Source organism: Aquila chrysaetos, chromosome 10 (genome assembly GCF_900496995.4).
Source record: "Aquila chrysaetos chrysaetos chromosome 10, bAquChr1.4, whole genome shotgun sequence".
Lineage (NCBI taxonomy): Eukaryota > Metazoa > Chordata > Aves > Accipitriformes > Accipitridae > Aquila > Aquila chrysaetos.
The window spans coordinates 41,863,554-41,885,738 of NC_044013.1; the positions used below are offsets into that span (position 1 = coordinate 41,863,554).

General features: G+C 45.7%; 1 protein-coding gene and 1 long non-coding RNA gene across 2 annotated transcripts; one reads left to right on the forward strand and one right to left on the reverse strand.

Moving 5' to 3' along the window:
- Positions 1–267: 267 nt before the first annotated feature.
- HEATR6 (HEAT repeat containing 6) lies at positions 268–17,762 on the reverse strand. Its single transcript, XM_030029026.2, is given in 21 exon segments — positions 268–1,064; positions 1,066–1,133; positions 1,592–1,796; positions 2,310–2,406; positions 3,104–3,228; positions 4,284–4,406; positions 5,579–5,713; positions 6,759–6,845; positions 7,415–7,537; positions 8,451–8,809; positions 9,062–9,161; positions 9,705–9,911; positions 10,216–10,393; positions 10,787–11,079; positions 12,222–12,359; positions 12,784–12,885; positions 13,149–13,263; positions 14,519–14,634; positions 15,641–15,781; positions 16,197–16,304; positions 17,528–17,762. Coding segments are annotated over 21 exon segments (3,498 nt in total). The 5' UTR covers positions 17,723–17,762; the 3' UTR covers positions 268–581.
- A 986-nt stretch (positions 17,763–18,748) lies between these two features.
- On the forward strand, positions 18,749–20,965 carry LOC115347181. Its single transcript, XR_003925402.2, has 2 exons — positions 18,749–19,549; positions 19,639–20,965. It is a non-coding gene; the product is annotated as an uncharacterized LOC115347181 (long non-coding RNA).
- The last annotated feature ends 1,220 nt before the right edge of the window (positions 20,966–22,185 follow it).

Here is a 22,185-nt window from a genome sequence, read left to right on the forward strand (position 1 = left end):
TGAGATAAGAACGGTTTAATAGAACAGAAAAGAAGAAACTAATAATGATAATGATAACACTAATAAAATGACAGCAGTAATAATAAAAGGATTGGAATATACAAATGATGCACAGTGCAATTGCTCACCACCCGCCAGTCGATGCCCAATCAATCCCCGAGCGGTGATCCCCCGCCCCCACTTCCCAGTTCCTATACTGGATGGGACGTCACATGGTATGGAATACCCTGTTGGCCAGTTTGGGTCAGCTGCCCTGGCTGTGTCCTGTGCCAACTTCTTGTGCCCCTCCAGCTTTCTCGCTGGCTGGGCATGAGAAGCTGAAAAATCCTTGACTTTAGTCTAAACATTACTTAGCAACTGAAAACATCAGTGTGTTATCAACATTCTTCTCATACTGAACTCAAAACATAGCACCGTACCAGCTACTAGGAAGACAATTAACTCTATCCCAGCTGAAACCAGGACAAATACCACCAACAAGAAACTTTTCTTTTGGATGCCCCATGTAAATGAAAGCAGTGTTTCTTCTCTGGGTGCAGTCAGTAGTGTAAGTCATTGGTCACTGAAACAGGTGCTCCTTTCTAAGCCTCTGTTAATTCAGTGGCATTGGCATGGTTTGTCAAGACATCTTCTAGATAAGCAGACACTCTTACCCTAGCTTTGCCCTCCAGCTGTTTCTCTATCCCACCGAGATGTTCGATAGCTCCTTTTAATACTCTCTCCCTCTCGTACAAGTCTGTGTGCATTCCTGCTTCATTTTCTTCAACTCCCAATTTCAGATATTGCAACACATAGGATTTGATTGCATCCCCATTTTCTGTTATGGTTTCCCAAATGACTGGCAAGTCTGTGCTCCTTGCCAGACTTAACAAATGAAGCAGAGCCTGGCAGATCTGTGTCCTGAGGCTGGCACTGTACTTGAATTCCAGAAAGTCCTCGGTATCTTCACTCTTCTGCAAGGCTATCACCAAGGCACTCCAGATTTGGCAGAACTGCTCAGTGGAGCCGTAGCATTCTCTCTTGCTAGGGATGGAGAGGGCCATGGCTGATTTGATTCGGACTTTTAAAATTCTTGCAGGACTTCACTACTGAGGAAAGTGCACTATATGCTTGCGTGGTCCAAGGAGCCTCTCCTGAAAAAAAAACAAAAACAAAAAAACCCACCTTTCCAATCAGTGAAAATATACAAAACTGTAAATGTATCTCCCAAATATTTAATGGGCTTACATTACTGTATTTATTCTAGTCTAAATGAGAGAACCAGGGGTTATGGAATGAAAAATTAGTCTAAAAAGTTAATCTTCTGAAGTTTTGTAAGAGGAAAAGTGACATTTTGCATCTATTCACAGCTATAAGCCCATCCTCACACTCTTTTCTAACATGACAGATCCAACCAACAGCACAGTTATGCCTGTATTAGCATTCGCAGGGTCTGAGCCTATTTCACCAGCAAGAGCCCTGGGAAAGCTGACAGCAAGATTCAGCTCAGTTTGCTTTCTCCCCACTTCCTCAACACATTTGTAATGGAGACCTTCTTATCAAAACCACAACCCGCTGTACAAATCCAAAGCCAGTGGGACAAGTTACTCACCGAGTGGCAAGGCAGGGTTCTTAAATACATTCCCCAGTGCGTAACAAGCATTCCAGCGCACTTTCATAGTGGCCTCACTCTGAACAGTAGAAATAAGGGCCTGAAGAGATTCCTCAATGGCTTCCCTAAACCTGGGGTTCGCTATGTGATATGGTTGAAGGAAATGAAGCACATTCCCAAGGGCCCGGACTGCATTACTCTTTACCTGGAACACACATGCACAAAAGAAACATTCTGGCTTTCAGCTTATAGGCAAAGCTTCTGTCAAGCCTGCTACGAAATCATGCTCAGACCCAACAAGAAGCCCATCTGGAATCAGACTTATGGTGTCTTATCAGATGGTAACTTTCTAAATGCCACCAGAAAGACCATTCCCTGCAAATGGTCACCCTGAAAAAACAAAACAAAACAACCCAGAACAAAACAAAAAACAAACAAAACAAAACAAAAAAAAACCAAAACGCAAAACAAAACCAAAAAAACCCCAAACAAACCCTGCACTGTGGAAAAGCGTAATCAAATGCCCTGCAGGTCAAAAAACATGGGAAATCTCCAAACACCAGCCCTCGAGAGAGGATGCTGAGCTGCAGGTCCCTGTCCGTTGGGGCAAAACGCCCCAAAGTAACTGGTGCCTTTTTTTCCTCTTTTTTTTTTTTAATAAAGATGCAAGAATTAACTACAGTATGATAACTCCACCCTCTTTTCCCCTCAGTCATACCTTGTCTCTGTCCTTGGATGCTTCAGTTGCAGACCGTAACATTTTCAACAGTAGGAGATCCGAAAATTCCTCTTGAAAACTTTGTCCCATTGTTTGCCTAGCAGAAGAATCACACTGTGAAAGGCCAGCTCAGATGATCCAACCCCAAAGATGGGATACAATCCTTTATAAAGGCGTATGAACAACCTTCACTCTTTAGAAGCTAATATGTAAGGCAGACCTTACTACATGTGACCACTATGTTTATTAATTTAAAACCAAACTATCAATGCAAGAAAGCTGGTTAGCAATGCATTAAGTCTGTAATAAAAAACAGAGGGCAATGAATTGCTCAGAGGCAATTCTGTAGCAGGAATATATGATAACTATTTCTCCTGTTAAAAATGTAACAGTAGGTTAGACTTCCTTCAGTCTTTGGCTTGTGGAAGTGTTAAATATTTATTAATTTTACTTCTGTGTTACGTTGAAAGTAAAGTAACCAGGGAACATGCAATTACACAACCCAACATACAAGAAATAGAAAACTGAAAAGTAAACCTGGAATATACTTCAGAAGTAATGATTAGAAAGACCTAAACCCAAGCAGTTTAGTAGAACTCAACCCCAGATGGATACGGGATACTTATAATACAGTGTCATACACTGGTAGACACACAGGCTGAAGAGTGGTTAAAAAGAAGCATCCAAGCCAGATTTTGGCTTTTTTGATACTAAGTAGATCAGTAGCCTCTGTCTGATGCTACAGGAATATGGGCAGAAAGAGGAGTTCCACAGGCCAAGGCGTGCTTACGTACATGTTGATGATCAGAGTGTCTGTAAGATTGCCCAGGGACCAAGCTGCTTTGGCACGGACGTTCGGAGACTTGTCATGGAGGGAATTCAGAATGGCGTTTGCTGTGTCTGCCACAAACATCACATCCTATTAAAGTAAAAACTGCTGCAAAGTTAGAAAGTTTTAAAAACTCAGGTGATTTCCTTAGTAACATATACATTCTGTCCTTTCTAGGGAAAATGATTCCTGCACAGAGGCCAGCTCTATTCATATACTCTACTTTTTTAGGTGACAACTTTTAACCTGTTTACGGTGCTCCCTGTACAGCTTTTTTTGATCTTTAATTAACAGTCTAAGCCTGCATGCTGACCAAGTTCACCACTCTCTTGGGTAGCTGTTGCTGAAAGGTTTCAATGTATTACTTAATTGCATTGGTGCTTTAGTTACTTTGGATCTTAACATAATTATCTGGCCTGCCAATCTTATACTCATCAAATCCCCCTCTTAGGAAAGTAATTGCTTCTCCAAACCCCCTGTTGCGCTGCCTGTCTAATCTTCTCTTCTATGGCACACTACATTTCATTTTCATCCCCTTGCCTATGGTAAAGGATTTTCGTTCAAAATATTTTGGAATCAAATCTCAATGTCAGCTACTGCTTAATATTTTTATTACAATCACTCATTTAAGGCCACATCACAAAAACTACAGTCTTCCAGCTCAGACAAGCTAAGATCAATTTTTTTGTGGAAACAGAACAGCATTTTTCTCTAAATAAGCTTTACTTCTTAGTTTTAAGCAAAACCAAAGCCTTCACGTTAAAAACTTGTTAAACTCTACAGAGCGCTGTACAGCTGTTGCCTTCTTCCCAGCTCTACCTCATCTCTTGCAGCTCCTTTGTTCCAACCTAGCCTTTCCCACTTCTGTCTCTGAGAGCTTGGGGAAGATCCTGACCTCCCTCCTTTTGCTTTCACTTATGAGGCACTCTGGCTTCTGCTTCATCTCACTTAAAACTGCACTGGTTCTGTTCACCACACAAGGCAAGAGCAGGTCTGGAGACAGTAAGGAAAAGCTATATACACACTACAGACCAAAAGCAAGAAGGAAGGCCAATTCATTCCAAAAGAACTCACATCCCACATGTTATGGTTCATCAAACCCATTACAAAATGGCTTAAAATAAGAAAAATAGGCCAGTTCTGACCTGCCGAAGGCAAGAGAAGAGGATGTAGACTCCAAGCGCACGTGCGGCAGCAGCTTTTACCAGTGGGTTCTCACTGTGGTTCAGGCCAAGAAGCAAAGTGACGCATAGTATCTGCTGGTCATTCTGCAACGATAAGCAGTCATAGCAATAGAGAGAAACCGAAAAGATCTCTGTCCCTCAAAGGCAGACAACTGACAAATACTCTGAAAGAGCCTAATATGTGGAACCTATACAAGCTACCATTCAGAGTGTATCCTTTTATTTAAGTAGATTGACTGGCATTTCGGGGTGCCACACAGGAAACCGGAATGCTTCCAGCAAACATGATCTTGTTGCTGTTAGATAAGACCACAAAGGAAACCAAAATATTAACTATCATCCAAATGCAGAAGGCATGGCCCATCAGAGGTAAACCAGACTGGATCAGTTGCTTTTTCCCAACTTACTTCACTCTTTCCCCTTCATTAACGAGGACAGCCAGGCAGATTAAGTTCATCCTGGGCAGATTGTCAGTTTACCAACCCATGACAAAGATCTTTGTTTCATCAGAGCAAAGGGTCAGAGTGGGCACTGACTTGACCCCACATGGCCACAGGGACAAGAGAGTGTATGGGATCAAAGTACAGGGTGATGAAGTACATGCTGTACTTGGAGAAACCAGACGGAGAATTCCAGAGATACTGCTGTACTAGCAATTCTTGGGCAAACGAGATCTGGCAGACTACTCCCCATCAAGAAGGGCACAGTGACATAAAAGGAGCTGCACAATGCAGTGGTGATACACTGCCAAGGCTTTCATGTTCAAAAGCATATTTCATGTTGCAAAAGGAGAGTAAGGCCAACACATTTGTTTGCTTCTGCCAGGGCAATCACCACAGTTTAGAGTTTTAAAAGCCAGCCAAAAGAAAAAACATGCATGCAAATTCGTGAACGACGTCAGTTCATAGCTGTTAGCTCAGCTGTCTCTTCAAAGACTTAACCAGCAAAATAACAGCCCTTCACCCCTCCCTCATGCAAGGAGATTCTTGCCCTCCATCTCCCATCCATCATCACCAAGGCTGAGTACTCATGGCAGGGCCAAACAGCTTCTGTGACCCACAGTTTAATTGTTTTGACAGACTAATTACTCCCAACATTGCCTTTTCCAGTCTTCAATAGTCACAACTCGTTCAGAATGTTAAGAAAAATCCTGGTTTCTCTAACCTCTCCTTACAAGTTTTAAAAGGCTTTACACTACTGTAATCTGGTAGACAAGAACAAAGCATCAACAGGTAAAAATGCCAGTGCTCTCTCACCTGCAGACTGCTGAAAGCTTCTGGCAAGATAGAGGACAGGGCATCACAGGCACTTGTCTGAAGAGTTGCATGTGGAGAGTTCTGAAGAGTGCCAGGTAAAGGGCCATTTAGCATCATAGTCCAGAAAGTTACAACCTACAAAAGAAGCAGCCAGGTTTACCTGCTTAAACTCAGCAATTATGCCTAAGTTCTATAATAGATTGTCTTTTCCTATGGTCATCTTTAAGACACACTTACAGCAGGTAGCATAATCACACGTGAAAGTGACTACAACTGTTTGGAAGCCTAAAATACTTAGCATTCAGAAACATTTTAAAGACATTTTAGTACTGCTATCAAGTATTTATTCACTGAGTTCTGTTTGTTTCCTTCTCAAGGCCACATTCACTCAGATTAGATTGCATTAGGTAGAGAAATGATTCCATTCTTGAATCCACACAGCTGGGTATTTTAATTTGCCTGACAATTTACATTCGTATCAAGCAACAGGAACCCGGTGCTACTGGACACATTTCCTATCTTGTAGGGTCACTAGTAATGGGCTCAAAACTTGGCATATGCCAAAGAAATTTTTAAACTTGCCTTCGGTTCACAGAAGCAAGACTTAAACAGGCCTACTTTACTACTAGAATGCCAGTTCCTCAGCTTCCGCAAACTTATACAACAAACAGCCTCAAACAATGGATTTTTCTGAAACCACATATATTATGGTTCTGGCCACTCTCTCCACACTTGTGAGCAGCCAGAACATGTAGGCTGGCTCTCATAACAATGCAAATTCACCAAAACTCTAAAAAGTGTATGTCTAGGTTTTATGCAGCAGTAATGACACATGCAAAATCAGCACTGTTCTTCCAGCTTTCTGAACTTAGAGCAGGCAGGAAGATGAGGGATGAGAAAAGGCAGAGAGGCAGTGTAAAGGGGTCATGTGAAAAGGGGGGGGGGGGGGGGGGGAAACCCCCAAAAACGAACACACCTGCCCACAGACAAAAGCAAATGCCAAAATAATGCAAGAAGTCTACAAAAATTGTACATATCAGCACCTATAAAACCACAGGGTACCGAGTCCCTTTCTGCTTTCCTGCAGTTGATTTATCTGTATCCATGCCAGTGACTTTGCAGAGAGTTCAATAAAGGAAGCTCAGTGAAATGGAATCTCAGACGGAGCCCACACACTTACCACGCTGACAGGTACTCTCTGATCAGGGGCAACGGCTGAATCGGGTTTGTACTGCTGTAGTACCCCTGTGCCCAGCTCCTCCAGAAGCTGCAAGGAAATAAAAAGCAACTAGGTCTTTATCAGGCATGACTCAAGTACCATGGAACTATAGCAACTTTTACCTAGGACTATACTTACTTACCCAGGGAAGAAAAATAAAAGATTCAGTATTGTTTTGGACTCTATTCTATCCCTGCTAGTTCAGAAATTAGAGGAAATGCCTTTCTTACATAAAGCCTCCAGCTAGAACAGCGCAACAAATTGCCATGCAAAGAGGAAATCTCCCTGAGCTTTCCTTTGGGTGACAGACTACAGTTCCTGCATCAGCTGATGCTAAATCAGGGAAGAGCCAGTGTTATAGTCCTTGCATATCCCAAGCTTCCTGGTGACTCAGCAGAGCAACAAAATTCTGCTAAGATTTCAAGACTGGAAGCAGAAGGTACATTTCTCAAAGTGTCAGGCTACTGCATTTCCCAAAGAGCTCCTTTACGGTGTGCTACATCACACACACACATAGATGCTCTGAATATTCATCACTACCCAGCTGTATTTGCAAAGCACACTAATAGATAAAATTGACTTCATAAAACAATGTTGATGTTTCCCCATGCTCTTACTTTGGCTCCATGAAGCTGAATGGATGGATCCATTTCTTCCATGCATCTGCAAGCCACTTCTCCAAGTTCTAGGAAATAGCTCTGAGCCATAGGGAAATAACCTTTTACAAGAAGAGCCAACACCTAAACACAAAGAGATTCCATTCAGCATTTTTTCCTTCTATTAAACCAAAATACCCCAAATGCACACAGAGAGGATGTTAACGGGCTAATTAACACTGGGTCCATATACTAAACTTGATGTAACAGATACGCCTTGCAGCACAACTTCTAGAATACTACAGCTAATTAAAAACCTCCCTATTCCACTATCTTGTTCAAAAAAGGGCCACAAAAGCACTATCAGGTAGCAACATGATGAATTATTTACTGTGAGGTCTCCTGTAGCTAAAAAACTAAGCGAGAGTGCCTATAAGAGCAACACATTCTGTATCTCCTGTAATACTGCTGCTGCATTCTGTGAAGCTGGATTTAACAAACATTCATTGTTCCAGAAAAAGAGTGAGACTCCTTCGGATGCACATTACAAAATCTTACTATTTTCTGTGGTTACATGAAGAAAAACAAGGCCAATTCTCAACATTCACAGGTACTCCTCTAGTTATACCAGCATCACTCCATAGCTCCTTGCAGACTGTTCTTTGACTGCAAGGTTCTTCCCCACAGTTTTTTAGCAAAACTTTAAATTCTGTATGGAGGAGTTTGCATGGGGAAGACTCGCAGCCTTCACCAGATGCCAGTACACACAACCAAGTAATATTTAAAAATAACGAAGGTAACAAAAATCACAGGCAGATGACCTTGCTGCAACAGGTTTACTATGGGACAGTTATGCTGTGGCCACAGGTGCGGAATCAAAATGTTACTGCTCTTTCAGTCACAGCAGCTCAGACATCCTGCAGTAGCAAATGCGTTGGCCTAAATCTCACTGAAAGAGCTAGAAGCAAAGGCAGCCCACGACTGAGGCTTGGCTGACATGAGGCTATTTGATATTGTACCAAGCTGTTCATTTTACAAGCTAGCTGTTCATCCCCACCTGTAAGGATTCTAGTCGAAGGGGACACGGTTCATAAACGCTGGAAAAGGATGGAAAGTTGGCATCGCTGTCAGAACAGGAATCCTCTCTGGGCAGAACAATGATGGAAACACAGAGACGGAGAAGCCAGCATGGTTCAGAAGATGTGCATCCTGCTGGATTATCTGGAGGCTCCCCTTCTGAGGGGAGTGCTTTTCTCCACTGCTCAGAAGAATTAAAACGGTGAGGGGTTGCGCTACCACTATTATTTAGCCCTGAAGAACTGGGCTGTTGCAAAAGTAACTGCACCTCTGGTAAAGGTGCTTGGACAGATACTATAGCCCCTAATAATGTGAGACTAGAAACTCGAACATTAACATCTGCAAGAAAGAACAGGGTGGGGGAAGACAAAGCCAGTCCGTTAGCATCTCACTGACACATCAGCATCCTTATTCAGCAGTTGCCAGAGAAGACAGATCATAACATATAATTCAACTGCAATACACATGTTTATGTATTCATGAAGCACAGGGGTGGGGAGGGGGGGCGAATCCACAACTATCTTGTAAATAACCAATGCTGAATTACGATGTAACACATACAAAGAGGCTCCAGCCAAACAGAATGCAAACCTTTATGACAAATGTATGGCTTTATCTGGTTCCAAACTCTTGTCAGCAACCCAGGTTTTAAACGGCTGTAAGGTACATTTGAAACCAAATTTGCAAGGCACTGAAACACATAAAAAAAACATACATGGAGTGGTGGTTAAAATGTCAGCGTGGCCTCCAAAAGATTTGTTTTTACATTTGCAATTTAGGTCATTTAGACAGCTAATTATCGGAGGGCACCTGAAAACAAATGCCCCAATTATCTGCTCCAAAACTTGGCTCCTAAGAACAAGTATTTAACTACTGTGACCTGGCATAAAGACCAAGGAATTTCAATTGCCCATGGAAAGCTTCTTTTTGCCAATTTGGATTCCAGTTTTAAAGCCAATGTGAGTCTTCAGAATCATTTTATAGGTTCATTCAGCTCCAAAAAGACTACACAAAAGAAATACAGGAACAAGAGAATTTTCCTGAAGGGAAAAGAAGCCCTAGAACTCTGTAGGAAGACTCAGTCAATGAAGCCTTGTGAGATGACAACAGTCCATTTCCCATCACCACCTTTGTCCTCAACAGCTACAATAATTTCTGTGCAATCTCTAAGACTTAATCTAGAGACCAATTATCATCTCTTGGGCAGCATTTGAAACATTTACAGTACAGTTACCTTGACTATTTGTGTCAGTGTTTGAGAAGAGGATTCTGCCACCAGGGCTAGCAGCAGGCAGCGGTGCAGCTCCCGGATGCTAGAAGCAATAGTTACAGAGAAGGGAGTAAAAGCTCTCTTGTGATCATTAGCGTCTTCAGCAACAGAAAGAAACTGCTTAGAACCTTCCAGGATGGCTGAGAGAACTTGAAGAGCACAGGCACGGGTCTGAAATGATAAAACATTTCTGTTACCCACTTTTAACACCTCCTTTGAGCTGATGGCGAATTTTAAAATTTATGAAAGTCTCTTTCTCCAGCAAGAGAAAATTCAACTCCAACTATCTTTTCTCATAACTTTAAGCAGTATACAACCAACCCTTTGTTTCCTTAACCAATATATCCTCTTTTATTTCTGGCGGTACAGTGACCAAGCAACACAGACACAGTAGCCAAAGTACTTACTGAAGATTACTATGCTTAAGATTACTATGGGAAAAATACAATGCTTTTTCTACTCAGAACTGCCTCACCTTTGGAGAAGGGTCCTTTAAAGCAATAGTCATCAAGGACACTGACTGAGGGCTGCCAATACCAGGTGCATCAGGAACAAATGCTGACCAGTAGCCATAAAGAACTCTTTTTTCTATTGATTTTATAGCAGAGAGGAAACAGGCTAGAGCCCCTTGACGAACATTGGCTTGATAAGATCTTAAAAACAAACAAAAAGATTAATGAAATAGCAGCAGTGAAAAGTAATGAACTTAACCTCTCTCACTTATATTAGTAGCTAGCTGTGACACAAAATTTTTTAGACTAAGAACAGGAAAAGAAAGAACAAATTTACTTTCAAACCAATACGAGTTACTGCCTTCCAATTTTCTTGTATCACCACATAAATCAAAAGGGAAAGTGATTTCCTCAACAGTTTTGATTAAGAACAAAGCATTAGGATCCTGTGGAAGCGTAAGAGTCTGCACACATGTAAAATTTGTGCCCGATCTACAGGAACAAAAGGTATGCTTTAACATGATACACAAGCTTAAATTCTTATGAACAGTACACTCCGCTACCACGCTTTATGTTTACATGAACAACAATCACCTCATTTTGCTCTGTATTCCACCTTCAGCATCAGAATATTCCGACTCACTGCTGCTGATTCTTTTCCAACTAGTATAATGTGAAGACAAGTGATCCTTTCCAGCAGGCACATGTGCAACATCTGATGCACGAGTACGAGGATCTGAACAAGGACTGTTCTGCACATCTCCCAAGTGTAATTTCAGCATGTCTGCTCCAAGGACTGATTCATTTCCTGCATCACCCAAATCTTCTTTTCCTTCTTCCCCAAACTCTCCCTTCTTTTGTTTCCCTTTGGACTTTTTTCTTCGGTTCTGTTTAAGACAAAAAATGATATTTTTTTTTTTAATCTTTTGAAATAATATCTAGAAAGATGTGCAAACATTTTACAGTTGTAAATCTAAGCGAAAAAGGTCTCATCTGAAAATAAAACTAATTGCTAATCCAGAATAAAAGCAGAGTTTAATATAATAAATCATGCCCGTTGTATAGTACATCAACATCAAATTATAGAAGTTTCTAAATGAGTTTTTAGGTGAGATTTAGTTTAACCAAGAGTTATCACAGCTATTTTGCATCTTCTGATGCAACAGTATTGCACGTAAGTGCAATTATATGTATGTGCAATACTGTACATACAGAAACAATCACTTCTTTAGTATCTGAGTTTGCAAACTCTGCTCATTAGTAGCAACAGTAACATCAGTGTAGTAAGACCTTAGCGTAAGCAAGCAGTTTATATCCGAATAGCCTCAAAAACTAAGCTTTGGCCTCTTCATCAGTAAAGCAAAAGATTTCCAAGAAAACTTTTACTTAAACATTATATTTCACACAAAAGTGATTAAAGAAGAGGAACAGTAAATACTTCTGTAGTTCCTTTAGATTTACAGTAGGTTATTTAACATCTAAAAAGAAACAAGTCAACATGACTACACAACTTTATTCTCTCTAATGTCTTTCAGATAATTGGTAATCCATAATGTTTACAGGGTTAAAAAATAACCTGTAGAAGGATTAAGCAGAACAGATGGGGGAGGGGGGAGAAAATCAGTCTCTAGATGAACTTGACTTCCCTAAGAAAGAGTCAAACAATTGCACAAGCATTAGGAGAGAAAACGTAACTTATAAAATAAAAAGCTTTGGCTAGTCTGCACGCACCAATCCCGTGTCTGCAGGCCAAGAATTCTTGGCTATAGATGAATAACTGATGCACACAGCTTAACTCAGGAAAACCAATCTCTGCAGAGCCATTTGTTCTCGTCATCTGAGTTTACAAAGCAATTTTACTCAGTGCAGAGATTTATAATCAATACCTTTAAAGCAAAGAATGTGACATGTATCACACAGTCAGAGCAAAAAGAGCCTGTCAGCCACTAATGTCATGTCAGGTAACATACAACGGCAACAAACATGTGCACAATGAGCATGCGGTAGAATCAGTATCATTTCAGATTACCCCCGTCTGCTTAAAGGTGGCCGGTTCTGATTGTTCCTGTTTGATGGGCGACCTTTTATCATACTGAGGTAATGGAGCCGGGTACAAGGCTGTGGGCATTTCTATGCTCAATCCTGGCAGTCCGTGAAACATACATTTCTAGAACAGTAACAGAAACGTTAGCATTCTTTCCCTTTTTGATGCACAAAGATTTACTGTATATTTACTCAGGTGTTCATCAATTTTCAGTTGGGCTTATGATCCTTCCCCCAGGTCTTGCCTCTCCCCATGCTATGTAACAGCTACGCAACATCTGAAATTCAACTACAACTAGGATTTTAAGTAGGTCCAAAAAAACAAGCCTCCCATCTTTCTCTCACATTCTTTTGTGGGAAGTGCAGTTAAGATGCTGTGAGAGAAACTCAATGTCTTTTTCTTTATATCTCACACTACATTTACCCCCACGCTCAGGCTTCTCTGCTCCCTCTTTCTCATCTTCTCCTACCGTCTCACACTTAACAAGCATCTGGAACATGTACCTTCCAGTGTCTGCCTCTTTCTCAAGGTGGATTTAAGTATTTACCTTTAATACTGCAAGAAGAGATCCAATTTGGTCAGTTTGCATTAGTTTCATCTTCCCACCATTGAGAAGCGACTGGATACCTTTCAGTGCATTTTGCAGTAACTGAAAACCAAAACACAGAATTACTTGCTTCTCTTTCCCAAAACACTGAAGGTTCACATCTTTCAAGTGACCTTCTAGGCAATTACGGTATTGCTCAACATGATTACTGGGACAGTTACTTATGTTTATTAAAAAAAAAAAATTAGACTATTTAAGCAAAATCTCAGTTGACAATATTCCAAATTTCATATATTGCAAATTCCAATATTCCAGCAGCACAATTTCCTGATTAGAGTATTCTAGACAATTAGACTCACACTTACCATGCAAAAAGTGATGTCATCTACATCAGAGGTTTTTGAAGACTGCAGAACACTTAGAAAAGTTTGAAAACAGACACTTCTGTAGGACTCATCCAAGTATGGCTGTCCAGGCACACTAGAATTAAAGCAGGAGACAAATGGTTGGATTACAGTCTGTCCCACAGCTTTATAAAGTTACACAAACTCGGATCCAAGCCCTCTGCTAGACTGAAGAGCACAGCTCCAGATGGATGGATGGCTCTTTGAAAGGGATCAGCTCTACCACTATAAAGAACAAAAGGAAACCTGCACAAAGAGCTAGTACAATCATAGTGTGCCTTACACCTACTCTGCTTCTGTGGCCACCTTCTCAATTACAATGACTCTCCAAGCATAGCTTAATAAGCCATCATGCTTATAAATGCTTTTTAGGCAAAATCTGGCATTGAAAAGGGCCTAGAATGACTTTTGCCATTTCCCTAGTTTCCATGAAGTCTGGGCAACATTAATGTGCTGAAACATTTTAATATCTACTTGACTCACTGCATGAAGAGAGAGGGCAACTGCATCACTTCATCTTTGCTACCTTAAGTACCATTTGGTGTTTGAGAACAGTCTGGCTCTGTCTTTCTCATTCCCTGCCATCATGTATTTATACATATTGGTAAGATCCTCACTGAGCCTTCTCTTCTCCAGACTAAACAATCCCAACTCACCACATAGAAAAATCATCATGAGCCAAACTGACAGATGTTGTATTTATTTACATGAAGTCTGAAGAACTACTTAATCTATAAATGCTGAAATTCCAAGCTTTTGTGTTTGGGTTTTTTGTTTGTTTGTTTTTTATAAAAAACAAGCCCTCTGTTCAGGGGAACTATTAACCAAAAAACTCTTTGCAGCAAGTCCAAGTATCTATTGCTTTTATTAATTGCTTGCTTGCCCACAGTCTGGGTCAAAATTCTTCCCATAGGGCAGCTAATGAAGATTTGATGTTGCTGTGGCATCAGCATATTTACATGTGGAATGGAAAAATGGATGAATTGCAGAAGAATAACTGACAATCACTACAAAAACTTGCAGCTGACCATTTCTTATACAAAATTAACCCAAAGAATCACTGCAGGGACCAGACAGCACAACACTTTTTCTTTTCTTCCCTAAACTAACCTCTGTAACATTATTTCTGGAAGACTAAGCGTTTACAGTTTTATCCACAGATGAAACAATATCTTGGACGCTAAAGTCTGACATTTCAAATTCATGCATATACACCTTACTGGTCCTGAATTTGCTGTTCCTAGCACAAACAGAGCAGACCAGCTGTCCACGCTGTCAGATGTGCATCTTCTAAAGCATCCACTCCACCATCTGAAGAGGCTTGTACGCACCTGAGACACAGGTTTGCCATGCTGCGTACTGCTGCCCTCCTGAGTTCCACGTCTGGCTGAGCAGAATCACTGAACTGCACCAAGAGCCCAGTCTTGCCCAGCAAATCCGGGAGATACTAAAATAAACCACCAAAAGTCATTAGGGGTCAGTGCTCTTCCCTCAGCCTCCTGGTTCCTCTGCTTGGCAGCTAAACATATCTATGCTACAAAAAAAAATTTGTCAGCTGCAATTTCAGATTCCATAGACAAGATTATGTTTATAAAAAAAGACATGAAAATATTAATTTCCAAAGTTCTCTTATTTTGTATTAAGAAAGCATCGAGCGTGAGCATAGTTCAGACTGAGTCCCAGTTTGTGCTTTCTTCCCAAATATAAAGCTAGGTTAGTAACAACGGCTGTACCAAACTGCTACAGTTACATAGGCTACAAACCCACGCAAGCTGGCAGCTCCAAAACTGCTAGCATCACCACCCTGTGCTTTAGCCCGACAGCAGAAACCGCTCTGCAAGCTGCCAAGAGCTGGCGACAGCAGGAGAATTCAACATATCAAACACTATCAGTCACACTGCAGCAACAAGGAGCTTCGTACAAACCTCAGGATTGATACCTGATAGTCTCCACTTTGAAATGGCTTTGAGCCCACCGCACACTAAAGATCTGATCGGGTTACAGGATAAATTTCAGGATCCTCAATGGAGCCTGCTGAGTAATGTGCAACTTGAAGCTCCCCGCGTTCTTCCTGCCTGATACACAGGCATACCAGGGTGGTTAGTCTGCAGACTAAGTCTGGTGTCCTTCTTTAATAGTGTACCTTTGGCTCAAGCCAGTCCCTACAGCTGCAGCCTGCAGATATAGAGGTATTTGGCACAGGAAGAGCCTTGTTATTTCTTGATTATTAGTATACGCACCTATCACACCTGAAATTCAACTTTTCCATAAATATCAGTCATTATTTAAATGGGATCTAATCTTAGCATGAAAGGTAAGGCAATTTGAGAACATGATACCTTCTTATTCTTTCTTTGGGGCGGGAGGGGCGGGGGGAGGGTGTGAGAGAAAGCAGAAACAGCAAAAGGGTGCAAATATTTTTGCGGTTACTTCCTCTCAGCTTGTAAACTCACTTTCTGACATTTAGGTCCATTATTGTAAACAAGAGCTGCTAAGGCTTGCAGAATTTCAACATGTGTCCAAGAGCTGCACTGCTTAAGAGCAGAGATGCAGTAGGAGAGAAGAAAATTCAAGTTCTGTTCATCGACCATCACCTGTTGTAACAGAAAAGGACTGTGGTCAAGAAAACATCATCATGTACTGCTGGAGTCAAGATACACAGATATATTGGTTACAGACTCGAGTGATCTGGCTGTTAAAATTGCACACCGTCGCAGAATCAGCTAACACTTAAGAAATGGATAAATCAACCCAGGTGTCCTATAACCAAGAGTATTTCCGATGGCATATCACTTCTGACCAAGAGCCGTTTTTACAGGAAGAACCGTGCAAGAGCCACAGATCAGAACCTCAGCTAAGAATAAATAAGCAATACAGTGAAAATCCGAGAAAGTCTGCATGAAGGTTGGCTCCATAGCCCCGTAAAAAGACAGAAGGCCTCCCCGGCTTAGTGGGGCACCAGGGAGCCAGCACACAGGGAAAGGAGGGACAAGACCAAACTTTTCATACCTGAAACCTGTTAAGCAAGTGATGGATAAGCTGACAAACTTTGCTGACGAGATGTTCCTGATCAAGGTGAACCAGCTGACAGGCCTGGGCAAGCAGAGCACAAACATCCTGGAAGAGAAAGCCTCAGTTTATTATTTAGAGACTACAAAGCTAGGGTGGAAACCACATCGTCAGCTAAGACTTTGATCACACAACCAAATCTCTGTGTGGGTACCAGTAACATCAATACAATGCACACTGATAATGTAACGAAACTAATGAAACTCCAACTAGTGAGCTTCCCCTCAGCTATCTACAGGCCTTCATCCCGACGCAGGGATATGCTGACACAGATTCAAATTGCAGGAGTGCTGCTCAAACAATACCACTTAAACACTGGAGCAAAATCAAAGCCAATAATAATGGCAAAATTGAAAAAATGAGGTTAGGTCAAGGAACAGGAGGAGGAAAAAAGGAGCACTGTCCAAAAAAATCAATTAATTCCAAAGCGCAAAGTAAGCCTACTCTGGAAATAAAATGAAGACGAATTGGTAAGTCAGCACTGTTTACAGCACAATAATGAAGTACAGTGTGTTCCCAATGAAGCAGTATCAATATTGCAAAACTACAGCATTCAGCTTTCAAGGGCTCACTTTAGGACTTAAAATTTTCAATTGTTTGAACAGTAGACTGTGAAAATTGCCAAGTCCCTGTGCCTACAGTCCCACCCGCTGGCATCACCCACCACCTCCACCAGCGCTCGCAGGCCACACATGCCAACCTGGCAGGGTTTCGGCACACGGCAGCAGAGCTCACGAGTCGCCCAAAAAAGTGGGGAAGGGAACCGGGGGTGGGCGAAGGCAGGACAGAGAGAGAACGTGGTCGTGGGGAGGAGAGCGGAAGACGTGCAGGAAAACCCACGGCCTTCGGCGAGCCGTCCCGTGGGGTGCCGTGGGGTGGTACGTGAGCTGCTCCGTGGAGGCACAGGGTAAGATGGCCGCGGCCGCCTCCACGCGAGCCCGCGCACACCCGTGGGCCTGCGCGCCCACCTTTGAGGGGCACGCGCACGTGTGTGCCCCCCACACCAGCACCCACGCAGGTGGGCGAGAGCCTCGCCGAAGCGTGCGCTCACACCAGGGCAGGGCGCGCGCACCCGCGTGACGTGTACCCTCCCGTGACGTGCACCCTCCCGTGACGTGCACCCCCGCGTGACGTGCACCCTCGCGTGTGAGCGCTTTCTCTCCCCCCTCCGCCCCGAGTGCGCACGTCCCCACGGGTGTGTGCCCGCCAGTGAGGGCGGCGGGACCACCCGGCGCCCCCCGGCCCCGGTCCCGGCCCCGGTTCCCCGGTACCTGGGGGCTGGGCCCGGCCGCCGGCGCCGGCCCGCAGCTCTCCGAGATGAGCTGGTCGAAAAGCAGGTGGAGCTCGGTACGGCGGCCACCGTCGGGCCGCTCGGCGCCAGGCTGAGGTCGCAGGGCGCCCAGCCGCGCTAGGTAACGGCGGAAAGAACCGCACGGCTCCGGCTCCTCCACCGCCACGGCCGCCATCTTCCGCCTTCCCGGCAGCGGCGCTATGGCAACGGGGAGCACTTCCGGGGCGGGGGGCGGCTACGGCGGCCGGGCGGGGCGGGGGGCGCCGGGGTCCGGCGGAGGGAGCGGGGCGGGGGGGGGTCCCGGCCGGCGCGTTCCCCAGGGGCCCGGTTTTCTCCTCGAAGGAGGCTCGGAATAAGCGAAGGGGGAGCCCCGGGGGTCGCGGCAGGCTGGGGGTCAGGGCAGGGCCGGCCTGGCGGGTGCGCGGGGAGCAGCAGGCCGCACGGGCAGGGGCTGCGGGCCCGGGGGGGCGTCCAGCAGGCACAGGGCCCGCCGCCGTGACACACTCGTGGCCGTGACATGGTCACAACTGTGCCACGCTCGCGGCCGTGACACACTCGCGGCCGTGACACACTCACAGCCATGACATGCTCACAGTCATGACACACTCGCAGCCGTGACAGACTTGCAGCCATGACACGCTCACAGCCATGACACGCTTGCAGCCCTGCCACACTTGCAGCCGTGACACCCTCACAGCCGTGACACCCTCACAACTGTGCCACCCTCACAGCCGTGACACACTCACAGCCATGACATGCTCACAGTCATGACACACTCGCAGCCGTGACAGGCTTGCAGCCATGACACACTCACAGCCGTGACACGCTTGCGGCCGTGACACGCTCACAGCCATGACACGCTTGCCGCCCTGCCACGCTCACAGCTGTGACACCCTCACAACTGTGCCACCCTCACAGCCGTGACACACTCACAGCTGTGACATGCTCACAGTCATGACACACTCACAGCCATGACACACTCACAGCTATGACACACTTGCAGCCCTGCCACACTTGTAGCCGTGACACCCTCACAGCCGTGACACACTTGCAGCCATGCCACGCTCACAACAGTGCAACGCTTGCAGCCCTGCCACGCTCACAGCCGTGACATGCTTGCAGCCATGACACGCTCATGGCCATGACACGCTTGCAGCCATGACACACTCACAGCTATGACACGCTCGCAGCCATGACACGCTCATGGCCATGACACGCTTGCAGCCATGACACACTCACAGCTATGACACGCTCGCAGCCATGACACACTCACGGCCATGACATGCTCACAGCCGTGACCTGCTCACAGCTGTGACACACTCGCAGCGATAACGTGCTTGCAGCCGTGACACGCTCATGGCCGTGACACGCTTGCAGCCGTGACATACTCACAGCCATGACACGCTTGCAGCCCTGCCAGCCTCATAGCCATGACATGCTCACAGCCGTGACACACTCGCAGCCGTGCCACCCTCACAGCCCTGCCGCGCTCACACGGCGCTTAGCCCGGGAAGGAAGGAGAATTCATGACCGCAGGGCGGCGGGAGAAGCGCGAACGCCTTCCCCCAGGGAAGCGACCGCGGCCCCGGGTCTCGTCCCGCGGGGCCCCGGGTGGTTCTGGGCACATCCCGGGGCGGGAGCGGTGCCGCGGTAGGTGGCACTGCCCGTCCGTGTTTGTGACCACAACGCCCGGAGCCATCCCGCCTGCAGCCCGAGGGTCCCTGGCCCCCGGGGCAGAAGCCCTAGGCCTGGCCTTGCTGCACAGCCACGTGCCGTGCTTCCCCGGGGGAGCGGTTTTGGGGTGGGGGGGGACTGTAGATTTTCACCATCGTGGGCACTTGGTGTTTCTCGGTTGCTCCTGTCCCACCCCTATTGCCCCGTCCCAGATCTGTCTGTACCCGGCTTAGGCACAGGCATGGGACATGACAGATTGCAGCACTGGGGACGCAGGGGGCTGGCGGTTGGGAAGAGAAACCTGCTCGCCTTAAGGACGTTACTCCAGGTATGATCTGCACCTCACCTGGAATTAATTTATTGCTGATGGGTAACGTCAAATTAACCGACGGTCTCCCGGCGTTTCCTTGTGAATAGGATCCCAGGAGAGAAGCCAAGGACCAAAAGGCCCCAGTTGATGGGGAAATACACTCGAACAGGGACGAGCCAAGCGTTACTGCCCTGCTGCACAGGGACGGCTGCCAATACGGAGATACGCATCACCCAGAAAGGAGCGGGAGGGCTGCAGGGTCAGGGCACGGTGTCCTCTCCTTCCGTGTCACAACCAGGCGAAGCCAAGGACTGGTACCTCACTCGAGAGACAGTCTTACCGGCGGTTTACCTCGCTTTACCTTCCTTTCATTTCCTTATCAGACTGAGCACCTTGAGTAAGAAAAGTACATGCTGTGCCACCAGCACCATCGCCTTGGCTTTCTTCTTTGCCCTGGGCTGTCTGGTAATGGCTAATTGCTCTGCTTCTTACCTTTATCGTTCCATTTATTCTTTATTAGTTGTTCCCCACAAGTCCCTAACAGGCCTCTGAGGCAGGCATAGTGAAACAAATAGCAGGGACAGCCTCAAGCAGTACCAGCTATTAATATTGTGCAAGGATGATTTTAGAGAGCTCTTTGCCCTCCCAGCCCAGCCATCGGTCTGGGGAGGGCAGCTGCTTGATATCTTGTAAGTGCTCTGGGAGGCAGCGTAGAAAAGAAGAGCACGTGGCCACCTTCGCCCCGGCAGAGACTCTGTGCGAGGGTCATCGTCACTGTCGGAAGAAACGCACGCATGGTTTTGGTGTGAAAGCTCACCGAGCGCGTGGGTAAGCGCTGCCTGGGAGTCACACCCTCCCGTGCGCAGCCGGGTGCCGTGTAACGCAGCCGCTGCCTGCGGGCTGGTTTGAACCCTGCCACCGCGCCGGCCAGCTCCGGGACCCAGCTTGGGATGGAGAGTGGGGAGACCCCCAGCACCCACCCTGCGGCAGCACCTCCCGGCACGTCGCTCCGTCCTGGAAAGCCTTTTGCGGGCCCGCAGCGTCAGTGGGTTCGACGTGGTGGCCGTGTCGGAGCCGGGGTCTCGGCCAACACCCGCTGCCGCTCTGTCACTCTGCAGGGGTTTGCAGCATCTGGGGATGGACTCAGGCGGAGCTCCACTGGGTTTGAAATTTCAAAGCCAGGAACGTCAGCGCTGTCTTCCCAACTGCTCTGCTTGGCATAAATTTCTACCAAACCCCCACTCGGGGACCTTTTTTGGGTTTGTTCCTTTTGTCACCATTTTATTTTGTGATTTATTATTTTTAACACTTCTTAATATGTATTTAAGGCTCTTCCTTTCTTCTTGTCCTCTGTTTTTAAAATGGTGCTGAAATGTGCATTTTGACAGCAGCCCCTGCTTTTGTAAGGCCCTAATAAATCTGTGACTGAAAGCAGACTGACACCACTGCATGGGTTTATAAAGCCGAGAGCTGGGTAGAGATGCTGTGGGTTTAGGGAAGAACTCCACTGAAGCCAGTGATGTTACACCAAGACACATTTTACCAGCGCCTGGTAAGCCTTCGCATTTACTCACCCCTCAAAACCCCCAAGCGAGAGCAAACATCGCAGTATCCAGCAGTGGCCATGAGGGAAAATAGCACAAGTCCACAACTGTTAAACATGCTCTGCTACTATCATGCAAATACATCTGGTTCAGCAGCTCAGAAGCAGACTTCAAAGGACAGACAAGTCATTAGAATCACAGTTCAGAGAAAAAAGTGAGCAGCTGGTTTGGGCCATCTGGTAGGGGACATAAAATGGTCTCTTTCTTCCCCAGTCAGTCTATGAAATTTTCATTAATGTTAGGAACATCTTCCAACATTAACCAACATAATATTGTTAAAAATGTAAGTCTTAATAAATCATCAAAATTCATGTCTTAGGAAAACAAGGTAGTTACAGTCTGGTGGGTTCTTTCCTCCCCTGTAATACAGCATGCCATAATTACAATTTTAGGTTGGTGTTTTCAAAGCAAATTCGTGGGAATTGGATTCCTCAGCTCCTTTGAAGGTCCCAGGGAAGAACGTGGACAGGATGGTTCCCCAGGCTGCAAAGGAATCACCTCTGTTGATTTCAGGAGCCGCATTTGGCTTAAAAAGATGCGCAGAAAGTGTCCTTCCCTGGGCTGCATCGCTTGGGCTCGTTTCTCCTGGGCTGGGTCCCACCAGCCGTGATGCTGCTGGGATGCAGGCTCAGCCCCAGGAGGACAGCCGAGCACCGCGCCGTGCCCCTGGACAGACCACGGGGGAAGCTGGCCCCCTCGCTGTCGCTCGCAGCGGGATCCACGCTCCTCCGGGTGCCAGGGAGCAGGGCTGAGGCCAGGCAAACGCCGACGTTTTGCCAACCCTGTTTGGTTACAGCTTAAACAAAAGCCCACCTCCCTGCATCCCCCCAGCAGACATCCCAGCCAAGAGAAATTCCAGCTCCGGTGGCGTGAGCACAGCTCGGCAGAAATCCCTGGTTTATCTGCTCTGATCTGAAGGCCACCAAGAGCTCCTGGAAATTGATATTCCTGTTGAATATATGGATGACTTCCTTGAAATTCAGGCAGGTGGTTTGATAATGCAGGGAGGGTGACAGCTGCCATGGGGAAGCCAAACTAAACAGGAGCCAC